General features: G+C 34.6%; 1 protein-coding gene across 2 annotated transcripts; it reads left to right on the top strand.

Annotated features, from left to right (window-relative positions):
- Nucleotides 1-1442: 1442 nt before the first annotated feature.
- Nucleotides 1443-5793, top strand: LOC140830945 (P-loop NTPase domain-containing protein LPA1 homolog 1-like). 2 transcript variants are annotated; one of them, XM_073194534.1, is made up of 8 exons: nt 1443-1565; nt 1700-1849; nt 2431-2750; nt 3004-3085; nt 3459-3872; nt 3982-4722; nt 4918-5022; nt 5261-5793. In XM_073194534.1, the coding sequence occupies exons 2-8, from the start codon at nt 1709-1711 to the stop codon at nt 5615-5617; spliced, it is 2160 nt and encodes a 719-aa protein (XP_073050635.1). In that variant the 5' UTR covers nt 1443-1565; nt 1700-1708; the 3' UTR covers nt 5618-5793. The 2 variants fall into 2 exon arrangements, with proteins under 2 accessions (XP_073050635.1, XP_073050636.1); XM_073194535.1 differs by having other exon boundaries at nt 2436-2750.
- Nucleotides 5794-25661: the final 19868 nt, after the last annotated feature.

Here is a 25661-nt window from a genome sequence, read left to right on the forward strand (position 1 = left end):
TATGTTTATAATTTAGATTTTTATTTTTTAATTTTAATTATGATTAATCATGTCTGACAATGATTTGACAAATATTTATTAATTTTTAATGTATTCGAGTTGTAAAAACAAATAAATATTGTAATTTTAAGAATTTTATGTTTTTATAAAAATGAGAATTAATGTATCAGAGTTAAATTTATCATATTTATGTATTATTTTATCTATTTATTGATTTGAAATAATTATAATTACACTAAAGATAAAAATCACTTTTTCACGCTTAAGCCCGTGCTAAACTCGCTTAACCTTGAAAAGCTTGGAGCTCGACATCTACGCTTCGAGACGCTTCACGTTTTTTAGAACCTTGCTTTTGGGTACACTGCCACACATTAATTTTTAAAATATATATGTATATTTTAAATTATTTATTAAAAAAACACCAAATTAAGGGACCAATTTGGCTCCATCTAAAGCTAGGGATATATTTCAGAAATTCAGAGAATTACAAGGACATTTTATTTTATTTCTCAAATAATTTAAATATATATTTTTAGATAACTATCTATAATATCTTTAAAAAAAACTTGAGTCCTCATAAAACAAAAAACAATAAAAATTAAAAATAAACAAAAATAAATAAAAATTAAAAATAAAAAAATATATTGTCAAATTTCAAATTTTCCCAAAAAAATGTTAAACACAAAAAAAAAAATTATAAAAGTAGGCAATATGTGCATTAGATCACTAGTACTCGTAAAGCCATCCATCCAGTGACTATATTGGCCCTGTTTGCATATATAATTACTTGTATTAATGAAAATTTAATCGACCTATATATCAACTATACACTAAATTCTTTTTCTAACTCTTTTAAAATTACTATTTTCTCTCTCCGGATCCAACAATAATAACAAAAAAATTTATTAAATAAATTTTATATGAGAGGATTTTATATATCAATTTTATTAAATTGATTTTTGAATTAATCAAATTAATGAAAAAAATATTATTTTAATATCAAAAACTCGTCTCATGATATATATCCGTTAGACCATCTCTTAATATATATACGTTAACTTTAGAGTATATTACCGATCATAATTTAGATTTAGTTTGAGAAAATAATTTTATATAAAAAATAGGCAACGTTTTTTAATCTAGTGACAAGGATAAGGTTCCAAATTTTAAATAATATTTTTGTGTAAAAACATACAAAAATTTATGTAATATTGTTTTATAAATTAATTTTGTGATAGGGGTATCAATTTACGTGACTCATAAAAAATATTAATTTTAGTGTAATCATATTTATTTTTTCATAAATATAATATAAAAATATGAGACAGTCCAACAAAAAGCAACTTAAAAAAAAAAATCATGGGCAGACCCAAAATTGTCATTTCGGAAAAAAATTTGTCATTTCGAAAGTCCGTCGTGGTTTATACACGAGAGAGGTGACTGATTCGTGGAGGCTTTGGAGCTACGATGCGTGGAAACAGGTGGCAATGAATCTCCATTTACATGGTGATCGCATCGATATCCACGAGTGTATCGCACCCTAGCTCCTGAGAATTCTTCTGGAGGTTAATTCGATTCCTTCTTGTGTATACGCACCTGCATTGTGATGATAATTGATTTCTGAATCGTGGGAAATGCTTTCTATTTTTGATTTCCTTCTGAATTTTGACGTATTTGTGTTGTGCATGCAGTGGAATAGGCCTGACGAATGGCGGGGGCGGAGGGTGTAGCGAAGCTGCTGTACGTAGTGGTGGTGGACAATGACGTGGCGTCGTCTTTTCGGTACACGCGGTCTGTTCTCCAGAGCACTCTGCAACTCATGGGTTGCAAGCCTCGACATGCCTTTAAGGTCACTGCTTGTCCTTGTATTGCTACTTCTGTGGTTTGCATGAATCAGTATTCGTGCGGGTAATGTTCGACGACGAAATTGATAAACTAATATGACAATTTATGAGAATTGAATTTTGGGCTGTTCATTCGGTAGCTGCAGTGTACTTTTTCCCCAAACAGACTTGTAGTGCCAGATTTTTTCCACTTTCTTGATTCATGATCAAGGGACTGAATTTTGTGAAACTAATCAGTTGTTTTATCTTTTTGTTTTGACATTAGTTTGAAATATATTTGTGGTAGGCGAATTTTTTGGTCAACATGAGTAAAGACTTCACAAGATCAAGCCAAATTGGTTAGTAGGCTTAACGTAATTCTGGATAGGCGATTTTGGACGACCTGATGCACGTCAAAGTTAGATGTGTCTTTTTCTTATAGAGCATAGTTTTTCAATCATGCCTTGTTTCCAAATTATGTCTGGGTACCTTGTATTCAATTCAAAAAAGTTTTTTAAGGTTTCTTTAGAGGGATTTCATAGCATGCGTATTATACCTCCACCAGCTCTTGGTTTATTGTATGGTGATACAATTCTTGTTTTGTCAGATTAGCCAAAGTGTGTTTGAAATATTGAGACGTGATACAATGGTAGACAAGTTGGCTTCTGCGCGTTTTATGATGTCACAAGATTCTGGATTCCATAACCAAAGGGATACTGAATGCTATGATGACTGGTTGGACAGAGCAGATGTTGATCAATTAGATGTAGAGGAAGATAGGAGTAAAAGCATACCATTTGAATTGTACAAAAGACGCACCACAGTCGTCGTTAAAAGAAATCGTTTTCAAGATTTGGTCTGTGAAACTCTTTCTGAATACAAGTATGTGGGGCCGTATCAACGGGCTGATTTGTTTTTAGCTTGCAGGTACATGTTCATCTAAGCTATACACTTGTAAGGTTCAGAGTGCTAATCTGACGGTTACATTTAGAAAGAACATTTTTCGAAGCTCGTGTTGAGTGTTTGGTTGATAGTCGGTGTACTTTTATCAACATGTATGATCGAATTACTACTTTTTCCTTCCTGCTTCCAATTGTAGTTCTTTACTCTATTTTTTAAACTTCATATTTATATTAGACCTCCCTTTTTTCCTCTCTTAGTTGTTGTTCGATTATTTCAGAATCAAAGAAAGGAAAGAATCTATGACAGTGTTGTTGTGTGGCACTAGTGGCTGTGGAAAATCTACATTATCTGCCTTGCTGGTATGTTGTTCTGGTGCCAAAATTTCTTAGGAAATTGTATTTGGTTTCAAATTGATGCTTGCTTAGTTTCTTTCATTGAGTTGTTTTATTACTCATTTTGAGTTATTTTTTTCGAGCATCTGGTTGTTATATGTCTTTGTTTAATGATCACATTGTTCTCTGCTCATATCTTATGGTAATTTTTTCTTTTGAAATTGGTCTTACGGTGGTATGGGATCAATATCACAGGTTTCTGTTTTCAGATTTTTTATTTGAGAATTTTATAATGATGTTTGTTACCATGTTGGTACATCCCTTTTTACGCATGGTAATTTTACTTTTTGAATGGTCACACGAGTTCATATAGACTTATTCAAGTAGAGCATGATTACAGGGTAGCAGATTGGGTTTAACGACAGTTATATCTACGGATTCAATTCGGCATATGATGAGGAGCTTTGTTGATGAGAAACAGAATCCGTTACTTTGGGCTTCAACCTACCATGCTGGGGAACATTTAGACCCCGTGGCTGTTGCAGAAGCTAAGAGCAAAAGGAAAGCAAAGAAATCTGCTGGCATTTCAGCCACTTCAACTACTAAGGATGAGGCATTTAGAAATTCCACAGCTGGAAAATCTGATGGAAATTTCAACACCAGTGATTTGATCAGTTCGAAACAGATGGCGATTGAAGGATTCAAGGCACAAAGTGAAATGGTAATTGATAGCCTTGACCGTTTAATTACATCATGGGAAGATCGGAAAGAATCAGTGGTGGTGGAAGGCGTTCACTTGAGTCTCAATTTCGTGGTAATAATTCATGTGATAAGTTTTAAGATTTTCAGGTTTAAAAAGTATTATGTTTTCCATTTCAATTTCAGGAATTAAAATTTGATCACAATTTGATATTTTCATGCAGATGGGGCTCATGAAGAAGCACCCATCAATTATACCATTCATGATATATATCTCTAATGAGGATAAGCACTTGGAAAGATTTGCAGTTCGAGCGAAGTACATGACACTGGATCCTGCTAAAAACAAGTATGTAAAATATATACGGAATATCAGACGAATTCAAGAATATCTTTGTGATAGAGCAGATAAGCATTTGGTGCCAAAAATAAACAATACAAATGTTGATAAAAGTGTAGCGGCCATTCATGCCACTGTTTTCAGCTGCTTAAGAAGGCGTCAGGCAGGAGAGCAGCTTTATGATCCAATCACAAACACGGTTGCCATTGTTGATGAGGAGTACAGGAATCAGCTTACTGCCAATTCCTTGAGCTCCAAGGGAATGTTTCAGTTGATCCAAAGGAAAGGTTCTAGTAATCAACTGATGGCACTTTTGAATCATGATGGTTCTGTGGCAAAGGCATGGCCTGTTGGAGTAACGGATGATAATGGCAACCCCACTGAGTGTCATGCAAAGGGAAACAGAGTAGGAACACCTATGTATGGGCCATTGCAGATAGGTAAAGCTGAACCGGTCAATTTGCAGTTTGGTCACTTCGGAATTAGCTCTTGGCCTAATGACACCGGATGCACGAGTAGCGCCAGCAGCATGGATGAATCAAGAGGCTTCCTAACTGAAAATAGTAGTAGACACTTTTCATCGTACTGTAGCTCTCCTAGGATCTCCAATGTACCTTCTAAGGAGGTGAGTTACAAAACCATCTACCCCATCTACATACACTGGTTTAGGAAATTTATGAGAAAATTGGGTTAAACTGTACTGAAACTTTAAGCTTCAGTATGTCTTCGGCATCTGACCTTTTAACCTGCGAAATACTAAGGTATTTTTTTTTTAATTCTATTTGAGGTCCCTTTTACTATTTGCCGCTTCTTTTTTCAGCCTAAGGAAGACCGATCTGTACAAGGCAGTGATGAAGAGGTTGATCCTCCTGAGGGGGACAGTGATGAGGATCTTAGTGATGGAAAGGAACATCTCGAAGAAGAGGTACATGCGCGTGGTATAGTTGGGAAAATTTCATACAACATGCCACTATATGCTTTCACGGTTTGTCCGTGTGGGTGGTTTACATCCATACTTGCTAATTAAGCAGTTGAATATATTTTCTTTCAGTATTGTGTGCCTCTAAATGTTAAAATCAGATTTCAAGTAACAACAAGCGCACAAAATTTCCATTGTATGTACCTTAGTGGTTTGGGATTAAGGTTTGTTTGCTGACTGGCAGATCGAAGGATCTGTGGACGAGGAATTCACCAAGTCGGATGAGGAATATGATGATCTTGCTATGCAAAATTTTCCTGAGAGTTTATACATGTCTGACGAAGATGTGGAGTTTAACAAATCGAATTTCTTCAACGATGCAATTTCGCAAATTTCAGGAGACAAATCAAACAAAAACGATCTTCTAATTGAGAAGTATCAACGAAATCTGAACCTCTTCATGCGGACCATAAGTGAACCTTTCTCCGAGTCCCTGTTGCATGCAGTTTCTCCTCATGAAGAGGATAAGGAATTGCCTTCAGGTAATTTTCGACCACGAAAACGGTCTCAGAGCCTGCTTTGTGGAAGCATGAATCATTAATAAGGTAGCTCATCTTCTTACTCCATGTTCTTGGAATTGTATTCTTTATTGAACATATCTTCTTTTGGATCATTTTCCTGCCATGGTTTTGTTGTCCATGTTAGGTGCGAAATATTTTGTTGTAATTGGCATTTCATTTAATATTTTAAGGTGACGTATGCTTTCATCACATTACAAGTGGAATTTCTCTTAGAGTTGGTATATCCTTCACACCGGAGGAATTCTCCCAGTATCCAATATCATTAGATCATGTAAGTTTTTCACATTTTAATAAAAATATTGACCTAAATCGACATTAATGTGTCGTGAACCAAAAGCTAAAATTTCACCACGTAAGGGTAAAAACACTTGTGATATAGGAATTATTTTTCATTTTTATTGCAGCTCAAAATTTTAAATTTTACAAACTTGGTTTATGACAAAGTTGCTTTTGCTTTTGAAAGAATTGTTTTAACATTAAAATATAAAAAAGGGAAGACTCTGCGTCTTTCTTCTCTAAGAAAATCATACTTTCTCTAAGCAAAGTATACTTTTTCCTGTGAACGAATATTTCATGATTTGCCAAATGAAAACCAAAGATGATCCTTAGCACAAGCGATGAGCTATAATAACACCTTTCCTAAGGACTTTTCTTGGGGAGTAGGAAGTGTCTGCAAGCTTAGTCCTAAGATTGTGTATTTGATTTAGGTAGATTTAGGTGCTGTGTGCAGGTATTGTAACACATATTTATAACATGAAGCGAAATATATTAATTAAACATACCAATAAACATTAATTAAAAAAAATAAGAATAATTCATGTACATGTATAAAAAATTGTGTGGTGCTTCAGGGTAAAACGATTCATCAAAAAAATTATTAGTTTACAAAAATCAATATTAGTACACAAATAAATGCTAACTCCCTTAACAAGTGAGATAACAAAGTGCATTCAAACATACATATCAAACCGTGATGGATCGGTTCTTACACCTGTGAAGGTGCTTCAAACACAATATTTTCAATGAGCTTCAATAGTATGTGTTCTAATAATATCGATGAATTAGATCGAGTTTGGTTTTAAACCAAGCGGAAAATATTCGAAATAATCATTCGTTAAGAAAGCTGATTAATTTGAAAGTCTTTTAACTTGTTTAAACTGAATAACTGAAATAAGTGGAATCAGTTAATGCATATATCAGTTCAGTTATGGTGAGAACTGAACTGATGACAGCTCGAACTGATCAAATCAATTTGAAAACAATAGTTAAATAATTGAGTACACAAGATATGTTTATGGATGTTCGGAGACTTCAACTGCTTCTACGTCACCCCTTCTACCACTTTGGGTAGGATCCATTAGAACTTTGATTTATACAAACCCACTCAGTTTAGGACATAAACCATTGCTTAACTGAACTCCTAGTCTAAACTGAAAGCAGCACCTTCCAGCCAACATTTATTTAACGTTTATATGTTAAAGACTCAACTCAACTATTCAATAAGCTTAACTCTCTGTATATGTGTGTGAGAACTGATTTTTAAATACAACACAAAATTATTCTCACACACTGAGAGAAATGTGCTTCTAAACTAAGTTGATTACCCTTTGAAGTGTTCCCTCAAATCTGGCGAATTGCTTATTGTATAAGATGTGTGCCTTTCTTCTTTTCTTTGTTTTTCACACTTGTTTGTTGATGGTCTTGATCTTGTAATTATAGAGGCTTTGTGACCGTTCTTCAAGACTCATCAAATACGTCCGTTACAGTTTGAATATGTTCCTCGATATTTATATTGTCCTTTCTGACAATCATTCTGGAACGTCTTGACTTTAAGCTCTGCTGGTTGGAACTTCTCAAGTTTGGAATCTTGATTTTGATGATAACAAAACTTGTTAATTGTGTTACTAATGATCTACCTTAGTGTGCAGCATCTAGGATCACTCACGAGATGTTTACATCGCAAAACTGAAGACCCAAATGATCGCACAAAATGAATCAGTCTAACTGGTTACGTCAATTGAGCAGTCCAGCTGATTGTCCAGTTGATAGGTGATTCAACAGGAAAACACAGAAGCTTGGCCAGCTGAAGGAGTGTTCAACTGATGAAGAAACCCAGCCGATCTGTCCAACTGAACGAAGTGTTAAATCAGTTCAACTGACGAGTCAACTGTATTCACCAGTCTAACTGAAAGATCAGTTCAATTGACCAGTTCGAAGCATCAGTTAGAATCCTTCAGTTATGGATGTAGACAAACTCTTTCAAGTGGATTCAAGCTGTACATGAAGGTACAAAGCCATTATACAGTCAAAGGACAATAATGGACATTGCATCAGAGCATTAAAGACAAAACGCTTCAGAAGGGCAGTCGAAAAGTCGAGACACAAAGTCTAAGAAGCCGATTCAAATGCAACGGATATAATAATTGAGTCTCACTGTACGATCAGTTTTCCCGCTTATATAAGGAAGAGATCAGTGAAAACTCAAAAAGGATACATAACTAGAAGACATCCCAAGAAAAAGAGAGAAGGGCACGTTTCAAAGTTATATCAGCTTGAGAGAAGCATTTAGCCCAGTCGAGGGATATCTTCACAGATATATCAGCTTAGATTAGAAGCTTATTTCCCTCTGTGTGCGAGAATAACTTTGTTCAGTTCTCACACACACAAACACTCTCATCACCCAAAAACAGTTTTGCACAAAGACGTTAAACTTGTGTATGTAGTCTTTGACACATAGACGTTACAGAAGTGTTGGCTGGAAGGTGCTACCCTTCAGTGGTAGCTAGGAGTTCAGTTTAGGCAGTAGGGTAAGTCCTAGCTGAGTGTGTTTGTACAAGTAGTTGTATAAATCAAAGTCTTCTAGTGGATCCTATCCATGGAGATAGAAGGGGTGACGTAAGAGCGGTTGAAGTCTCCGAACATCCATAAACATATCTTGTGTACTTAACTGATTGACTACTGCTTTCAAACTGTTTTGATCAGTTGAAGTATTCGTCAGTTCAGTTGTCACCGTAACTGAACTGAAGAATGCAAAAACTAATCTAGTCTCCTTCAGTTAGTCAGTTTACATAAGTTAAAATGTCTTCTAATATAACTGTATTCTTCACGAAGGATTACTTCGAGTTTCTTCCGCTTGGTTTTAACCAAACTCGATTTAATTCATCGGTGTTAATATTCTTAGAACATGAGCTATTGAAGCTCATTGGAGATTGTCGAGTGCGAGATGTCTTCGAAGGCACTAGCACAAACGATCCTTCACTGCTGCAACGTTTATTATTGTTCTTTGACTGGACAATTGTTTTTCTTAAATGCGCATAGCTGAATTCTATTGAGATAAGCTTGTCATATTCTGCAAACTGTTCGGCTTCTAACTGATGTCTTGAATTGGTCAGTTGAACTGGTCTTGAATTGGTTTGGTGAAATCAGTTGGCTCGTCAGCTGAACTTGTAATGCACATGGGCTGTTCTCGATTGGGCTTAAGTCCTCTCACGGTTATCCCATTATCCATTACTCATAGAACTTTTACAGCCCAGGCACTGGAGCTTTTGCCTTCCCAGGATTAGAACCCAAGACCTCCTGGACTTATATAGATCTTGGCTGCTTCCAACAAATCGTATAACCAAAACTATGGATTCAACAAACGAGAAGCCGAACTTCTCGAATAATGACACGTTAATTAAAATAGTGATTAGGTGTTGTGATTTATATGTTCTTTGCAACGTTTCAATACGCCTTGGCTTGAGGTCTTTTACTAATTCAGTGACGTAATTCGTTACTCTTCCTGATGTGTTTATTTTTGTCCTTTAACTCAAAAAATCACCGCACAGAGCAGTAGTGATCTCTTATTTATAGATTTCATTTTTCCTATAGTTTATTCCTTGTATAGAGTGCTACACAATATGAAAAAAAAAATTTCATTAGAAAATAAACTCTTTTGAACAATAGTATGATATCTAGAGATAAATATAAATATTCTAGAAAATCTTATTAGTCTATAAAAGCAAAACAAAATATATTAATATCACAATATTTTCGACAGAGAAAAATTAATTAAAGAATAAAATATTCTTTTAAATTTCTTCATTTTTGTCTTACTACTAAAACATCCAAAAATGATATTATTTTTCTTATATGCATTATGTTCGCTGGTATAATAACTCCACTTGAGTTATATAGTTCTCTCTCCTGAATTCAAGCATGTTAGTTCAGTGCTGTGAAATAGATGTTGTAACACGAAATTAGAACACTAATAAATTTCATTAACAAAACAAGATAACTAAGAAAACAGAAATAAAAACTCAGAGATAACACGATCAAAGAAAAATCAAACAAACTATGGATAATCTTCAATAGTATCGCCGTCATGATCGCCAGACTTACCTATTTTTGCATCAGCTGTGGGTGGTGTTTCTCTGGGGTTGCAACATCTGCACTAGCAGTCATCTCGCTTCGGATATCCAATGGATCTTATCCATTTCCAGCCATATGTAATATCTTCACAAGAAGTAAATTGTAAAGAATTTGAATACACAGAGAAATTGCGATGAACAAAGCAAGATGTCACGCAGAAAATCAAGTGCAATAAGAGAAGAGAGAAATCGAGCAGGAGGATAACTTGATTGGAAGCAACACAACTGAGTAATTAAGGCAAAATTTAAATGTGATTTCTTCCAACGTAAAAAATGTTACCTGCCAAAAATTCATCTCATTACAGATCAAGATTACTCCATCATCCAACATTTAAAAAAAATCTGAATCGGTGCAATCTTTATTTCAAGAAAACATCAAGGTTTAATCCCACATAGATTTAACTTGCTTAGCATAAAAATCATAAAAATTCAAAATCTAGAAGATTAGGGGTTTCTTCAAATGCTATAAGCTAAAAGTTGATAGCTCACTAAGTAAGATAAAGTCACAAAACAATCAAAATACATGTCATAATTATGCCTTAACTATGATATAATAAGAAAGTGTCAGACAATGATCAAATTGTAGCATGTCTGTACTTGGTGTCGGTAACATCTATTGGCAAAACTCTTGATTTTGAGTCAAACTTTCATGAACTTTCTTTTGATTCAGAAATGTTAGCTCTCATGTTAGAAGAACGGTCTCCAATGGACTCTTCTAGATATTTTTTCATTTGTATTTTATTTTAGAAGTGATAGCTCTCACACTAAAAAACAGTTTTCATATGACTTTTCTGGGTAGCGTTTTCCATTTTCTTCTCTATTTTTTTATTTTCTCCTCTTTTATATTTTTTTTCTTTTTACACAAATTTTCTCAATCACTTTTTCACATTTGACAAGGTCATATATTACACGAACATTATCAATTATTTGATGACTTAGATTGAGAATAAACCACTATCCAGTACTTGATTAGAAGTTTGAACAACAACTGAGAGCACATTAGGAAATAACAATCATTGTACAGACTTTACACAAAACATGATGAATGTTATATGCAATATGTCTAGCATTGTCCAAAGTACATTCATATAAGGTGTTGCCACAGGTTCTAAAACATCCACGACCAACAGGTGTTACAATATCCACGATAACACGCGTGAGTGATCATTATGCACACAATATGATAGACTTCTTAAGGTTAAAAAATATCTCGAAATCCAATGGTTTAATGAAAATATCATCATTTGGTTCTCAGTTCCAACAAATGTTACTTGAATTATACTTTTCTCAACCAAATCTCGAATAAAATGATGTCTGATGTCAATGTGTTTTGTTCAAGAGTGTTGTACTTGATTTTTTGAAATATCAATAGCACTTGAGTTGTCACAGTAAACAATCATGGTCTAACTATGAAAATTTTTAACAGCAACTACAAGTTGCCACATTTTCAGATTCAGTGGTAGAAAAAAGACACAGTTTTGTTTTCTATTGTACAATGACACCAGATTATTTCCTAGATAGAAACATCCTCCAGTTGTACTCTTCTTATCATCTAGGTCACAGCCTAGCCAGCGTCACTAAATCTCACTAAATTGGTATTTGTTTCTTTGGTGTACCATAAACCTAGATCAACGGCCCCTAAAATATGTCTCAGAATTTGCTTGACAGCTTTTAGATGAGTGATCTTAGAATTAGCTGATTTGCTGGTAAGCTCACAACTGAATATATCAACTGATCAGTTTCCAACTGATCAGTTTCCAACTGATCAGTTTCCAACTTTATAGGTTCAGTTCGGCTGGTTTCAGTTGCCTTTGATAAACTGCGCATTAATCTTAAGTGAGGTAACTGTCAGTTGATTAACTGCTTGATCAGTTAGTCCAATAAATTAATCACTTAGTTTGTCAAAAATCGGAATTAAGTTTCCAACAATTTTCCTCTTTTTAGGAATCTTGTCAACTGGTGCATATGTTTCATTATAGTCAATTCATTCTTCCTGCCTATGTCCTTGTGCTACCAATCTTGCTTTGTTGCGTGCAACTGAACCATCTTCGTTCAGTTTATTTCTTAATACCCATTTTGTACCTAGATTTGTTTTACAAACTGGTCTTGAAACTAAGTCTCAGACATTGCTATGGATAAATTGATTTAGCTCATCTTGCATTGCATTTATCCAGTTAGGATCAGCAAGAGCTTCATCAGTTTTCTTTGGTTCCAGTTGTGAGACAAAAGCAGAATGAATGAACAAATTAAGCATTCGATTTCTTGTTCTTACCGGGTCAGATGGATTACCTATCACCAATTCTAGTGGATGTTCTTTCTTCCATCTGAGTTCAGTATTTGTTGCTTCCATATCAGCAACTGCTTCTGTTGGAATCTGAATGTTTTCAGTTTCAGTTGGAGCTGTATTAGTTGGTAACTAAATATCATCTGTTTGCTCAACCAACTGAATTTCAGAAGCAAGTTCCAGATCATCTGATCGATCTAGTATTTCAGGTTCAGGTGTTTGAAGGATATTTCTATCGATATGATTTTCTTCTTCATTATCATCCTGCAAATTGATCTTTATAAATCGATCAACTTATGGTTTATCAGTTAGTACAGTATCATCAAAACAACATGTATGGATTCTTCAACATTTAAAGAGGTTTTATTAAAAACTCTATATGCTTTGCTAACTGAAGAATATCCAAGAAATATTCCCTCTGCAGATTTAGCAACAAAGGCTTTTAAATTATTTTTACCATTATCAAGAATAAAACATTTGCAGCCAAATATCTTGAAATAAGAAACCAAACTTTTTCTTCCATCCAGATCTCATATGGTGTTTTTATATGATTCTTATTAATCATTTATTTGTTCTGCGTGTAACATCCAGTGTTTATTGCTTCTGCCTAAAACCTTTGAGAAATACCAGAATCAGTAAGCATTGTTCTAGTAGCTTTTTTAAGGGTCCGATTTCTTCTCTCAGCTACACCATTTTGCTGAGGTGTTCTAGCTGCTGAGAGCTCATGCTTGATTCCAGTATTTTCTAAAAAAGTTAGAAAGATTTTGATTGATGAATTCAGTCCCTCTCATACCTTATTCGATCAATCCCAACTGATTTTTAATTTAAAAGTCTTTTGAAGAGCTTAATCAGTTGTGCAGTAGTTTGGTCTTTGGATTTGAGAAATGTTATATGCAATATGTCTAGCATTGTACAAAAGTACATGCATATAGGTGTTGCCACAGGTTCTACAACATCCACGACCAACAGGTGTTACAATATCCAAGATAACACGCGTGAGTGATCATTATACACACAATATGATAGACTTCTTAAGGTTAAAAAATCTCTCGAAATCCAATGGTCTAGTGAAAAATATCATCATTTGGTTCTCAGTTCCAACAAATGTTATTTCAATTATACTTTTCTCAACCAAATCTCGAATAAAATGATGTCTGATGTCAATGTGTTTTGTTCAAGAGTGTTGTACTTGATTTTTTGAAATATCAGTAGCACTTGAGTTTTCACAGTAAACAATCATGGTCTCACTATGAAAATTTTTAACAGCAACTACAAGTTGCCACATTTTCAGATTCAGTAGTAGAAAAAAGACAAAGTTTTGTTTTCTATTGTACAATGACACCAGATTATTTCCTAGATAGACACATCCTCCAGTTGTACTCTTCTTATCATCTAGGTCACAGACTAGCCAGCGTCACTAAATCTCACTAAATTGGTATTTGTTTCTTTGGTGTACCATAAACCTAGATCAACGGTCCCTAAAATATCTCTCAGAATTTGCTTGACAGCTTTTAGATGAGTGATCTTAGAATTAGTTGATTTGTTGGTAAGCACACAACTGAATATATCAACTGATCAGTTTCCAACTGATCAGTTAGTTGTCTTTATATGTTCAGTTCGGCTGGTTTCAGTTGCCTTTTATAAACTGCGCATTAATCTTAAGTGAGGTAACTGTAAGTTGATTAGCTGCTTGATCAGTTAGTTCAATAAATTAATCACTTAGTTTGTCAAAAACCGGAATTAAATTTCCAACAATTTTCCTCTTTTTAGGAATCTTGTCAACTGGTGCATATGTTTCATCATAGTCAATTCATTCTTCCTGCCTATGTCTTTGTGCTACCAATCTTGCTTTGTTGCGTGCAACTGAACCATCTTCGTTCAGTTTATTTCTGAATACCTATTTTGTACCTAGAATTGTTTTAAAAACTGGTTTTGAAACTAAGTTTCAGACATTGTTATGGGTAAACTGATTTATCTCCTCTTGCATTGTATTTATCAAGTTAGGATCAGAAAGAGCTTCATCAGTTTTCTTTGGTTCCAGTTGTGAGACAAAAGCAGAATGAATGAACAAATTAAGCATTCGATTTCTTGTTCTTATCGGGTCGGATGGATTACATATCACCAATTCTAGTGGATGTTATTTCTTCCATCTGAGTTCAGTATTTGTTGCTTCCATATCAGCAACTGCTTCTGTTGGAATCTGAATGTTTTCAGTTTCAGTTGGAGCTGTATTAGTTGGTAACTAAATATCATCTGTTTGCTCAACCAACTGATTATCAGAAGCAAGTTCTAGATCCTTTGATCGATCTAGTATTTCAGGTTCAGGTGTTTGAAGGATATTTCTATCGATATGATTTTCTTCTTCATTATCATCCTCCAAATTGATCTCTATAAATCGATCAACTTGATCAGTTGGCTTATCAGTTAGTACAGTGTCATCAAAACAACATGTATGGATTCTTCAACGTTTAAAGAGGTTTTATTAAAAACTCTATATGCTTTGCTAACTGAAGAATATCCAAGAAATATTCCCTCTGCAGATTTAGCAACAAAGGCTTTTAAATTATTTTTACCATTATCAAGAATAAAACATCTGCAGCCAAATATCTTGAAATAAGAAACCACATTTTTTCTACCATGCCAGATATCATATGGTGTTTTTGCATGATTCTTATTAATCATTTATTTGTACTGAGTGTAACATGCAGTGTTTATTGCTTCTGCCCAAAACCTTTGAGAAATACCAGAATCAGCAAGCATTGTTCTAGTAGCTTCTTTAAGGGTCCGATTTCTTCTCTCAGCTACACCATTTTGCTGAGGTGTTCTAGCCGCTGAAAGCTCATGCTTGATTCCAATATTTTCTAAAAAAATTAGAAACATTTTGATTGATGATTTCAGTCCTCTCATACCTTATTCGATCAATCCCAACTGATTTTTCATTTAAAAGTCTTCTGAAGAGCTTAATCAGTTGTGCAACAGTTTGGTCTTTGGATTTGAGAAATGTTATAAGCAATATGTCTAGCATTGTACAAAAGTACATGCATATAAGGTGTTGCCACAGGTTCTACAACATCCACGACCAACAGGTGTTACAATATCCACGATAACACGCGTGAGTGATCATTATGCACCCAATATGATAGACTTCTTAAGGTTAAAAAATATCTCAAAATCCAATGGTTTAATGAAAATATCATCATTTGGTTCTCAGTTCCAACAAATGTTACTTGAATTATACTTTTCTCAACCAAATCTCGAATAAAATGATGTCTGATGTCAATGTGTTTTGTTCAAGAGTGTTGTACTTGATTTTTTGAAATATCAGTAGCACTTGAGATTTCACAGTAAACAATCATGGTCTCACTATGAAAATTTTTAAAAGCAACTACAAGTTGCCACATTTTCAGATTCAGTAGTAGAAAAAAGACACAGTTTTGTTTTCTATTGTACAATGACACCAGATTATTTCCTAGATAGACACATCCTCCAGTTGTACTCTTCTTATCATCTAGGTCACAGCCTATCCAGCGTCACTAAATCTCACTAAATTGGTATTTGTTTCTTTGGTGTGCCAAAACCTAGATCAACGGTCCCTAAAATATGTCTCAGATTTGCTTTACAGCTTATAGATGAGTGATCTTAGAATTAGCTGATTTGCTGGTAAGCTCACAACTGAATATATCAACTGATCAGTTTCCAACTGATCAGTCAGTTGTCTTTATAGGTTCAGTTCGGCTAGTTTCAGTTGCCTTTGATAAACTGCGCATTAATCTTAAGTGAGGTAACTGTCAGTTGATTAGCTGCTTGATCACTTAGTCCAATAAATTAATCACTTATTTTGTCAAAAATCGGAATTAAGTTTCCAACAATTTTCCTCTTTTTAGGAATCTTGTCAACTGGTGCATATGTTTCATCATAGTCAATTCATTCTTCCTGCCTATGTCTTTGTGCTACCAATCTTGCTTTGTTGCGTGCAACTGAACTATTTTCGTTCAGTTTATTTCTGAATACCCATTTTGTACCTAGAATTGTTTTACAAACTGGTCTTGAAACTAAGTCTCAGACATTGTTATGGGTAAACTGATTTAGCTCCTCTTGCATTGCATTTATCCAGTTAGGATCAGCAAGAGCTTCATCAGTTTTCGTTGGTTCCAGTTGTGAGACAAAAGCAGAATGAATGAACAAATTAATCATTCGATTTCTTGTTCTTACCGGGTCAGATAGATTACCTATCACCAATTCTAGTGGATGTTCTTTCTTCCATCTGAGTTCAGTATTTGTTGCTTCCATATCAGCAACTGCTTCTGTTGGAATCTGAATGTTTTCAGTTTCAGTTGGAGCTGTATTAGTTGGTAACTAAATATCATCTGTTTGCTCAACCAACTGATTATCAGAAGCAAGTTCCAGATCATCTGATCGATCTAGTATTTCAGGTTCAGGTGTTTGAAGGATATTTCTATCGATATGATTTTCTTCTTCATTATCATCCTCCAAATTGATCTCTATAAATCGATCAACTTGATCAGTTGGCTTATCAGTTAGTATAGTGTCATCAAAACAACATGTATGGATTCTTCAACGTTTAAAGAGGTTTTATTAAAAACTATATATGCTTTTCTAACTGAAGAATATCTAAGAAATATTCCCTCTGCAGATTTAGCAACAAAGGCTTTTAAATTATTTTTACCATTATCAAGAATAAAACATCTGCATGCCAAATATCTTGAAATAAGAAACCACACTTTTTCTACCATGCCAGATCTCATATGGTGTTTTTACATGATTCTTATTAATCATTTATTTGTTCTGAGTGTAATATGCAGTGTTTATTGCTTCTGCCCAAAACCTTTGAAAAATACCAGAATCAGCAATCATTGTTCTAGCAGCTTCTTTAAGGGTCCGATTTCTTCTCTCAGCTATACCATTTTGCTGAGGTGTTCTAGCTGCTGAGAGCTCATGCTTGATTCCAGTATTTTCTAAAAAAGTTAGAAAGATTTTGATTGATGAATTCAGTCCCTCTCATACCTTATTCGATCAATCCCAACTGATTTTTCATTTAAAGTCTTTTGAAGAGCTTAATCAGTTGTGCAGCAGTTTGGTCTTTGGATTTGAGAAATGTTATATGCAAAATGTCTAGCATTGTACAAAAGTACATGCATATAAGGTGTTGCCACAGGTTCTACAACATCCACGACCAACATGTGTTACAATATCCACGATAACACGCGTGAGTGATCATTATGCACACAATATGATAGACTTCTTAAGGTTAAAAAATCTTTCGAAATCCAATGGTTTAATGAAAATATCATCTTTTGGTTATCAGTTCCAACAAATGTTACTTGAATTATACTTTTCTCAACTAAATCTCGAATAAAATGATGTCTGATGTCAATGTGTTTTGTTCAAGAGTTTTGTACTGGATTTTTAAAATATCAATAGCACTTGAGTTGTCACAGTAAACAATCATTGTCTCACTATGAAAATTTTTAATAGCAACTACAAGTTGCCACATTTTCAGATTCAGTAGTAGAAAAAAGACACAGTTTGTTTTCTATTGTACAATGACACCAGATTATTTCCTAGATAGACACATCCTCCAGTTGTACTCTTCTTATCATCTAGGTCACAGCCTAGCCAGCGTCACTAAATCTAACTAAATTGGTATTTGTTTCTTTGGTGTACCATAAACCTAGATCAACGGTCCCTAAAATATGTCTCAGAATTTGCTTGACAGCTTTTAGATGAGTGATCTTAGAATTAGCTGATTTGCTGGTAAGATCCCAACTGAATATATCAACTGATCAGTTTTCAACTTATCAGTCAGTTGTCTTTATAGGTTCAGTTCGGCTGGTTTCAGTTGCCTTTGATAAACTGCGCATTAATCTTAAGTGAGGTAACTGTCAGTTGATTAGCTGCTTGATCAGTTAGTCCAATAAATTAATCACTTAGTTTGACAAAAACCGGAATTATGTTTCCAACAATTTTCCTCTTTTTAGGAATCTTGTCAATTGGTGCATATGTTTCATCAGAGTCAATTCATTCTTCCTGCCTATGTCCTTGTGCTACAAATCTTGCTTTGTTGCGTGCAACTGAACCATCTTCGTTCAGTTTATTTCTGAATACCCATTTTGTACCTAGAATTGTTTTACAAACTGGTCTTGAAACTAAGTCTCAGACATTGTTATGGATAAACTGATTTAGCTCCTCTTCCATTGCATTTATCCAGTTAGGATCAGCAAGAGTTTCATCAGTTTTCTTTGGTTTCAGTTGTGAGACAAAAGCAGAATGAATAAACAAATTAAGCATTAGATTTCTTGTTCTTACCGGGTCAGATGGATTACTATCACCAATTCTAGTGGATGTTATTTCTTCCATCTGAGTTCAGTATTTGTTGCTTCTATATCAGCAACTGCTTCTGTTGGAATCTGGATGTTTTCAGTTTCAGTTGGAGTTGTATTAGTTGGTAAATAAATATCATCTGTTTGCTCAACCAACTGATTATCAGAAGAAAGTTCCAGATCATCTGATCGATCTAGTATTTCAGGTTCAGGTGTTTGAAGGATATTTCTATCGATATGATTTTCTTCTTCATTATCATCCTCCAAATTGATCTCTATAAATCGATCAACTTGATCAGTTAGCTATCAGTTAGTACAGTGTCATCAAAATAACATGTATGGATTCTTAAACGTTTAAAGAGGTTTTATTAAAAACTTTATATGCTTTGCTAACTGAAAAATATCCAAGAAATATTCCCTCTGCAGATTTAGCAACAAAGGCTTTTAAATTATTTTTACCATTATCAAGAATAAAACATCTGCAGCCAAATATCTTTAAATAAGAAACCACACTTTTTCTTCCATGTCAGATCTCATATGGTGTTTTTACATGATTCTTATTAATCATTTATTTTTTCTGAGTGTAGCATGCAGTGTTTATTGCTTCTTCCTAAATATCAATAGCACTTGAGTTGTCACAGTAAACAATCATTGTCTCACTATGAAAATTTTTAATAGCAACTACAAGTTGCCACATTTTCAGATTCAGTAGTAGAAAAAAGACACAGTTTGTTTTCTATGTACAATGACACCAGATTATTTCCTAGATATACACATCCTCCAGTTGTACTCTTCTTATCATCTAGGTCACAGCCTAGCGAGCGTCACTAAATCTCAATAAATTGGTATTTGTTTCTTTGGTGTACCATAAACCTAGATCAACGGTCCCTAAAATATGTCTCAGAATTTGCTTGACAGCTTTTAGATGAGTGATCTTAGAATTAGCTGATTTGTTGGTAAGCACACAACTGAATATATCAACTGATCAGTTTCCAACTGATCAGTCAGTTGTCTATATAGGTTCAGTTCGGCTGGTTTCAGTTGCCTTTGATAAACTGCGCATTAATCTTAAGTGAGGTAACTGTCAGTTGATTAGCTGCTTGATCAGTTAATCCAATAAATTAATCACTTAGTTTGTCAAAAACTGGAATTAAGTTTCCAACAATTTTCCTCTTTTTAGGAATCTTGTCAATTGGTGCATATGTTTCATCATAGTCAATTCATTCTTCCTGCCTATGTCTTTGTGCTACCAATCTTGCTTTGTTGCGTGCAACTGAACCATCTTCGTTCAGTTTATTTCTGAATACCCATTTTGTACCTAGAATTGTTTTACAAACTGGTCTTGAAACTAAGTCTCAGACTAGGGCTGCAAACGAACCGAACATGTTCGCGAGTTTTTCGAGCCGGCTCGATAAATATTCGATTCGTATTCGAACTATCGAATTTGAGCCGAACTCGAACACGTTCGAACTTTTTTTCGAGCCGAACTCGAGCCCAAATTATTTTGTTCGATAGCTCGCGAATAGTTCGTGAGCCTTAATATTTTATTAATATAATATAATTATATATATATATATATATATATATATACATTTCGAATATTTCGAGCATTTCGAGCTTTCAAACCTTAATATCCGAGCAATAATTCGAATAGTTCACGAATATATTCGAATATTTCGAGCCGAACTCGAACTCGAACTTCATTTCGAGCCGAGCTCGAGCCCAAATATTTGAAATTATCGAACTTCGAATCGAGCTCGAACTCGAATATACCTATTTCGAAGCCGAATTCGAGCCTGAATTTTTTACTATTATTCGGCTCGATTCGGTTCGTTTGCACCCCTATCTCAGACATGGTTATGGGTAAACTGATTTAGCTCCTCTTGCATTGTATTTATCCAGTTAGGATCAGCAAGAGCTTCATCAGTTTTCTTTGGTTCCAGTTGTGAGACAAAAGCAGGAATGAACAAATTAATCATTCGATTTCTTGTTCTTACCTGGTCAGATGGATTACCTATCACCAATTCTAGTGGATGTTATTTCTTTCATCTGAGTTCAGTATTTGTTGCTTCCATATCAGCAACTGCTTCTGTTGGAATCTGAATGTTTTCAGTTTCAGTTGGAGTTGTATTAGTTGGTAACTAAATATCATCTGTTTGCTCAACCAACTGATTATAAGAAGCAAGTTCCAGATCATCTGATCGATCTAGTATTTCAGGTTCAGGTGTTTGAAAGATATTTCTATCGATATGATTTTCTTCTTCATTATCATCCTCCAAATTGATCTCTATAAATCGATCAACTTGATCAGTTGGCTTATCAGTTAGTACAGTGTCATCAAAACAACATGTATGGATTCTTCAACGTTTAAAGAGGTTTTATTAAAAACTCTATATGCTTTGCTAACTGAAGAATATCCAAGAAATATTCCCTCTGCAGATTTAGCAACAAAGAATTTTAAATTATTTTTACCATTATCAAGAATAAAACATCTGCAGCCAAATATCTTGAAATAAGAAACCACACTTTTTATTCCATGCCAAATCTCATATGGTGTTTTTACAAGATTCTTATTAATCATTTATCTATTCTAAGTGTAACATGCAGTGTTTATTGCTTCTGCCCAAAACCTTTGAAAAATACCAGAATCAGCAAGCATTTTTCTAGCAGCTTCTTTAAGTGTCCGATTTCTTCTCTTAGCTACACCGTTTTGCTGAGGTGTTCTAGTTGCTGAGAACTCATGCTTGATTCCAGTATTTTCTAAAAAAGTTAGAAAGATTTTGATTGATGAATTCAGTCCCTCTCATACCTTATTCGATCAATCCCAACTGATTTTTCATTTAAAAGTCTTTTGAAGAGCTTAATCAGTTGTGCAGCAGTTTGGTCTTTGGATTTGAGAAAAATGACTCAAGTAAATCTAGAAAAATCATCCACAACTACTGAGGTATATTTCATTCTCCCTAAACTCATGACTGGTATTGGACCAAAAAGATCCATATGTAACAGTTCTAAGCATAGGAAAGATGATTTACAACCTCTGTTCTTGAATGAAGATCTAACTTGTTTACCAAACTGATATGCTGAAAAAAAATTTATATTTTGAAAAATCTATTTTGGGCAAATCAGTTACAAGATCACGGTTACTCAGATAGACAATAGATTTAAAGTTTAAGTGGTTCAACCTCTTATGCCACAACCAGTTTTTGGAAGATTTGGAAGCAATAAAACAAACTGGTACATAAGATTGTTTAGTCCAACTAACTTTGTAAGTATTTCTACAATGATTTCCAGTTAGAATGACCTCATCAGTTGAGTCTCTAACTGAACACGTGTTGCTGTCAAACTGAACTGAGAAATTATCGTCGCATAACTGACTGATGCTTATCAAGTTATACTTCAAATTCTCAACTAGCAAAACATCTTTAATTGTAAAGTTACCATGGGTAAGCTTACCCTTACCCACAGTTTTACCTTTGGAGTTGTCTCCAAAACTGATGTTTGGTCCAGTATATTTGATCGGTTGAGATAACAAATTTGCATCTCATGTCATATGTCACAAACAGCCATTGTCTAGATACCAAATTGACTCTTTGCTTGTTCCTATTATCTGCAATCAAACACAGTATATAATTTTGGTACCCATATTCATTTGGGTCCTAAACTGATTAGTTATTTAGGAACCCAGACTTGAATCAGTCTAACTGATTTCCCAGTTACTGTGTTCCAAATGATTTTTCTGAAATTTTCGGCAATATGCGTGTGATGTGAGGATGAAATAATATGATTTGTATCCTTTTTCAACTGACTATTCTTTTGATATCGTTTCTGAACTGGCTTACAGTTGTAGTAATTGTAATAGTCATTCTTTGAGTACTGACTTTTGTAACTGAATCGTTTAGGAGACCAGTTTCTTGAATCAGTTGAACTCTCTGAAATATATCCAATTCCATACCATTTACCTTTGTTCTTATTTTCAATCAATTGAACAGCTGGTTTACTAGGTTCTGAGAATTTATTTATCATGGTTGATTTTACAAAGATAATGTGCTTTCCTTTGTTTTCACTCAACATTGGCTTTGTATCACTTGCGGAATTTTCATTATGACTTTTAAAGCCTAAATCAGTTTTATCAGCAACTGATTTTTGTGAGTTCTGCATTTCCATCAATGCAACTGAAGACTTGTTCAAAGCTTGAATCAGTTCAATATGTTTTGAAATTTCTGTTTTTAACTGACATATCAAATCTTGATTTTCAATCATTTCAGCTTTTTATTGTGCAATCTCCCTTTTTTTGACTCAAAAGTTCAACTGAATTATCAGTTTATGTCTTGTTGTCATTGGGATCAGTTTGCTCAGTTTTAACATTCTCAAATGATCGAGCAAGTTTGTTATACTCATTTACCATGTCATGCAATGTGGTAATGAGTTCCTCACGAGTGAAATCAGTAGAGCTGAAGTCAAATATCTGTTCACTTGCTGACTCCAGTTCAGCATCATCTGCTATTAAGCACTTGACTTCCTCTTCATCTTCACTTGAACTGCTTGGGCTTTCTAGTTCTGATTCATCACTGTCAGTTTCTGTCCACTTAGATTTGATTCTATTAAGGATAATACCATGGGTAGACTGCAGCAAATTTAGAAGGATGTTACTTCTTTATTCTTTCAGATGGACGAGCTTCGCAAAGACAGAGTTTCAACTGAAGCTCATTTCTAGACGCAAGCATTAGTGACAAGACGTCTAGACTGTCTAGAAAGTATTGTTTCAAAACGAATAGATTTACTCCAAGATATCCTAATGAATGCAGTTTTTAATCTATCTTCAGATGTGCGAAATTTGTCAAGAAAGGTTGATGAGTTTGAGAAAAAAATGGAAAATTAGCGAGAGACAAAAGAAGACGAATGGAAGAAGAAGAAGATATGAAGATCAACTGATTTCAGTTAAAGGTTGAAGATTCTTTATTCTTTGTACGAATCTGTACATAGATTAGATCCTTATTTTCATTCTTTGTATGAATCTGTACATTAGAAGAGTTATTTTATCTACAATGAATTCGAAGAATTTTATTGAGTTCAGTTGATCAGTTCATAGTTTACAAGTTTTGTCAAACACCAAAATTAATTTTCCAAAATTTTCCCTCCGAAGTTATGAGATGCTCGGCATAAAGTTCCTGAGTCTTGGAATAAATCTGGATATTGTCAATGAAAACGATAACAAACCTATCCAGATATGGCTTGAAGACTCGGTTCATTAGATCCATGAAGATAGCACAACATTCGTCAACCCGAATGACATGACTAAGAACTCATAATGGCCATACATGGTTCTGAATGCAGTTTTAGGGACGTTGGCTTCCCTAACTTTCATGTGATAATAACCAGAACGCATGTCGATCTTTGAAAACATTGTCGCTCCATGTAGCTGGTCAAAGATATCGTCAATCCTCGGCAATGGATATTTATTCTTGATCGTGGCTTTATTGATCTCTCTGTAATCAATGCACAACCGCAAAGATCCATCTTTCTTTTTGACAAATAAAACTGAAGCTCCCTACGGAGAAAAACGCGGATGAATAAAGCCTTTATCTAATAGATCCTGCAACTTATTCTTCAGCTCCTTCATTTTAGTCAGGGCCATTCGGTAAGGAGCTTTTGAAATCGGTGTAATACCTAGAACCAAGTCAATCACAAACTCAACTTCACGGTTAGGTGGCAATCTAGGCACATCATCTGCAAATACGTCCGGAAAATCCCCCCTCAATTTCATTCAACTTCATTGTCATCTCATTATTCACATCTATCACAGCAGCTAAAAACCCTTGACACCCCTTTGATAAAATTTCCTGAGCTTTGAGACAAGAAATACAAGGAGTGCCAAGAGAAATACCCGAACTCTGGAAAATCCCACTATCATCATCTTCTGCAGGAAATCGCACTGTCTTATCCACGCAGTCAATAACGGCACGATATTACGATAGCTAATCCATTCCAAAAATAACATCAAACGCTACCATGGGAATAATAATAAGATCAACAAAATAGATTTTCTCATTCACTTGTACTGTACAACATTTAAGAATACTAGAAAGCCCTATTTCGTCTCCTGACGACAAAAAAATACTACAGTGGAGGGGTTCATAAGATGGAACAACATTCAAGGAGCGCAAGAAAATTTCAGACATAAAAGAATGTGCAGCACCAGTGTCAATCAATGTAATAGTGTCCTTGCCTGAAATTAAGATAGTACCTGATATAACAGAAGAATTAGGATTTGCGCCTTGGTCATTGTGAAGATTCTACCTTGAACCATATCCTTCCCTTTCTCACCCTTTACTGGACAATTTTTTATAACATGTCCAACACCTCCACAACGAAAGCATCGATTACTTCCAACCAAACACTCACATGTATGAATTTGACCACATTTTGGACATACAGGTCGATCATACGCAGGCGGTGGCATAGGAGCTTTGGGTCGATGCTCCTCTTTCTCTTTGCCTCTGAACTTGCTCTTACCTTTCCATACAGATCCTTGGCCCTTAGAAGAAAAATCTTGGCGCTTCAACTGTCTTTCTCTTTCAATTTCCTTCTCGTCCTGCTCGGTCATCCTTGCTTTTTCAACAATCTCTTTATATGAAGCAACTTTAGACATTCGAACGTCTCTTTTAATTTCAGCCCGGAAACCTCTCAAAAAATGCTCGCCCTATTCAATGTCATTGCTGGCCAAATATGGGGCAAACTGACACCCCTCTTCGAATTTGAGAATATACTCTTGCATTGACATATTTATTTGCTTCAGTTCTAGAAATTCCTTCATTTTCTGTGTAACGTCTGAAAAATCAACCTACGTAAACCACATGCATGCAAAATTATTTTAATTGCTTAATGGTTTTATTGAATTGTTTTTAAATGCTTGCATGATATTTATTATATGATTAAATATATAATTGCATGATTAAATGATTATATGACATGATTACATGAAATTAAGGATTTTACCCCAATATTCGATAATAGGCAAGGAAAAAGAGAC

The sequence above is a fragment of the Primulina eburnea genome, chromosome 4 (assembly GCF_022965805.1).
Source record: "Primulina eburnea isolate SZY01 chromosome 4, ASM2296580v1, whole genome shotgun sequence".
Classification (NCBI taxonomy): domain Eukaryota; kingdom Viridiplantae; phylum Streptophyta; class Magnoliopsida; order Lamiales; family Gesneriaceae; genus Primulina; species Primulina eburnea.

Coding starts and splice junctions, on each gene's coding strand:
- LOC140830945 (XM_073194534.1), top strand. CDS start 1,709: ATGGCGGGGGCGGAGGGTGTAGCGAAGCTGCTGTACGTAGTGGTGGTG. Junction 2,751..3,003: donor GATTTGTTTTTAGCTTGCAG/GTACATGTTCAT, acceptor CGATTATTTCAG/AATCAAAGAAAGGAAAGAAT. Junction 4,723..4,917: donor CCAATGTACCTTCTAAGGAG/GTGAGTTACAAA, acceptor TTCTTTTTTCAG/CCTAAGGAAGACCGATCTGT.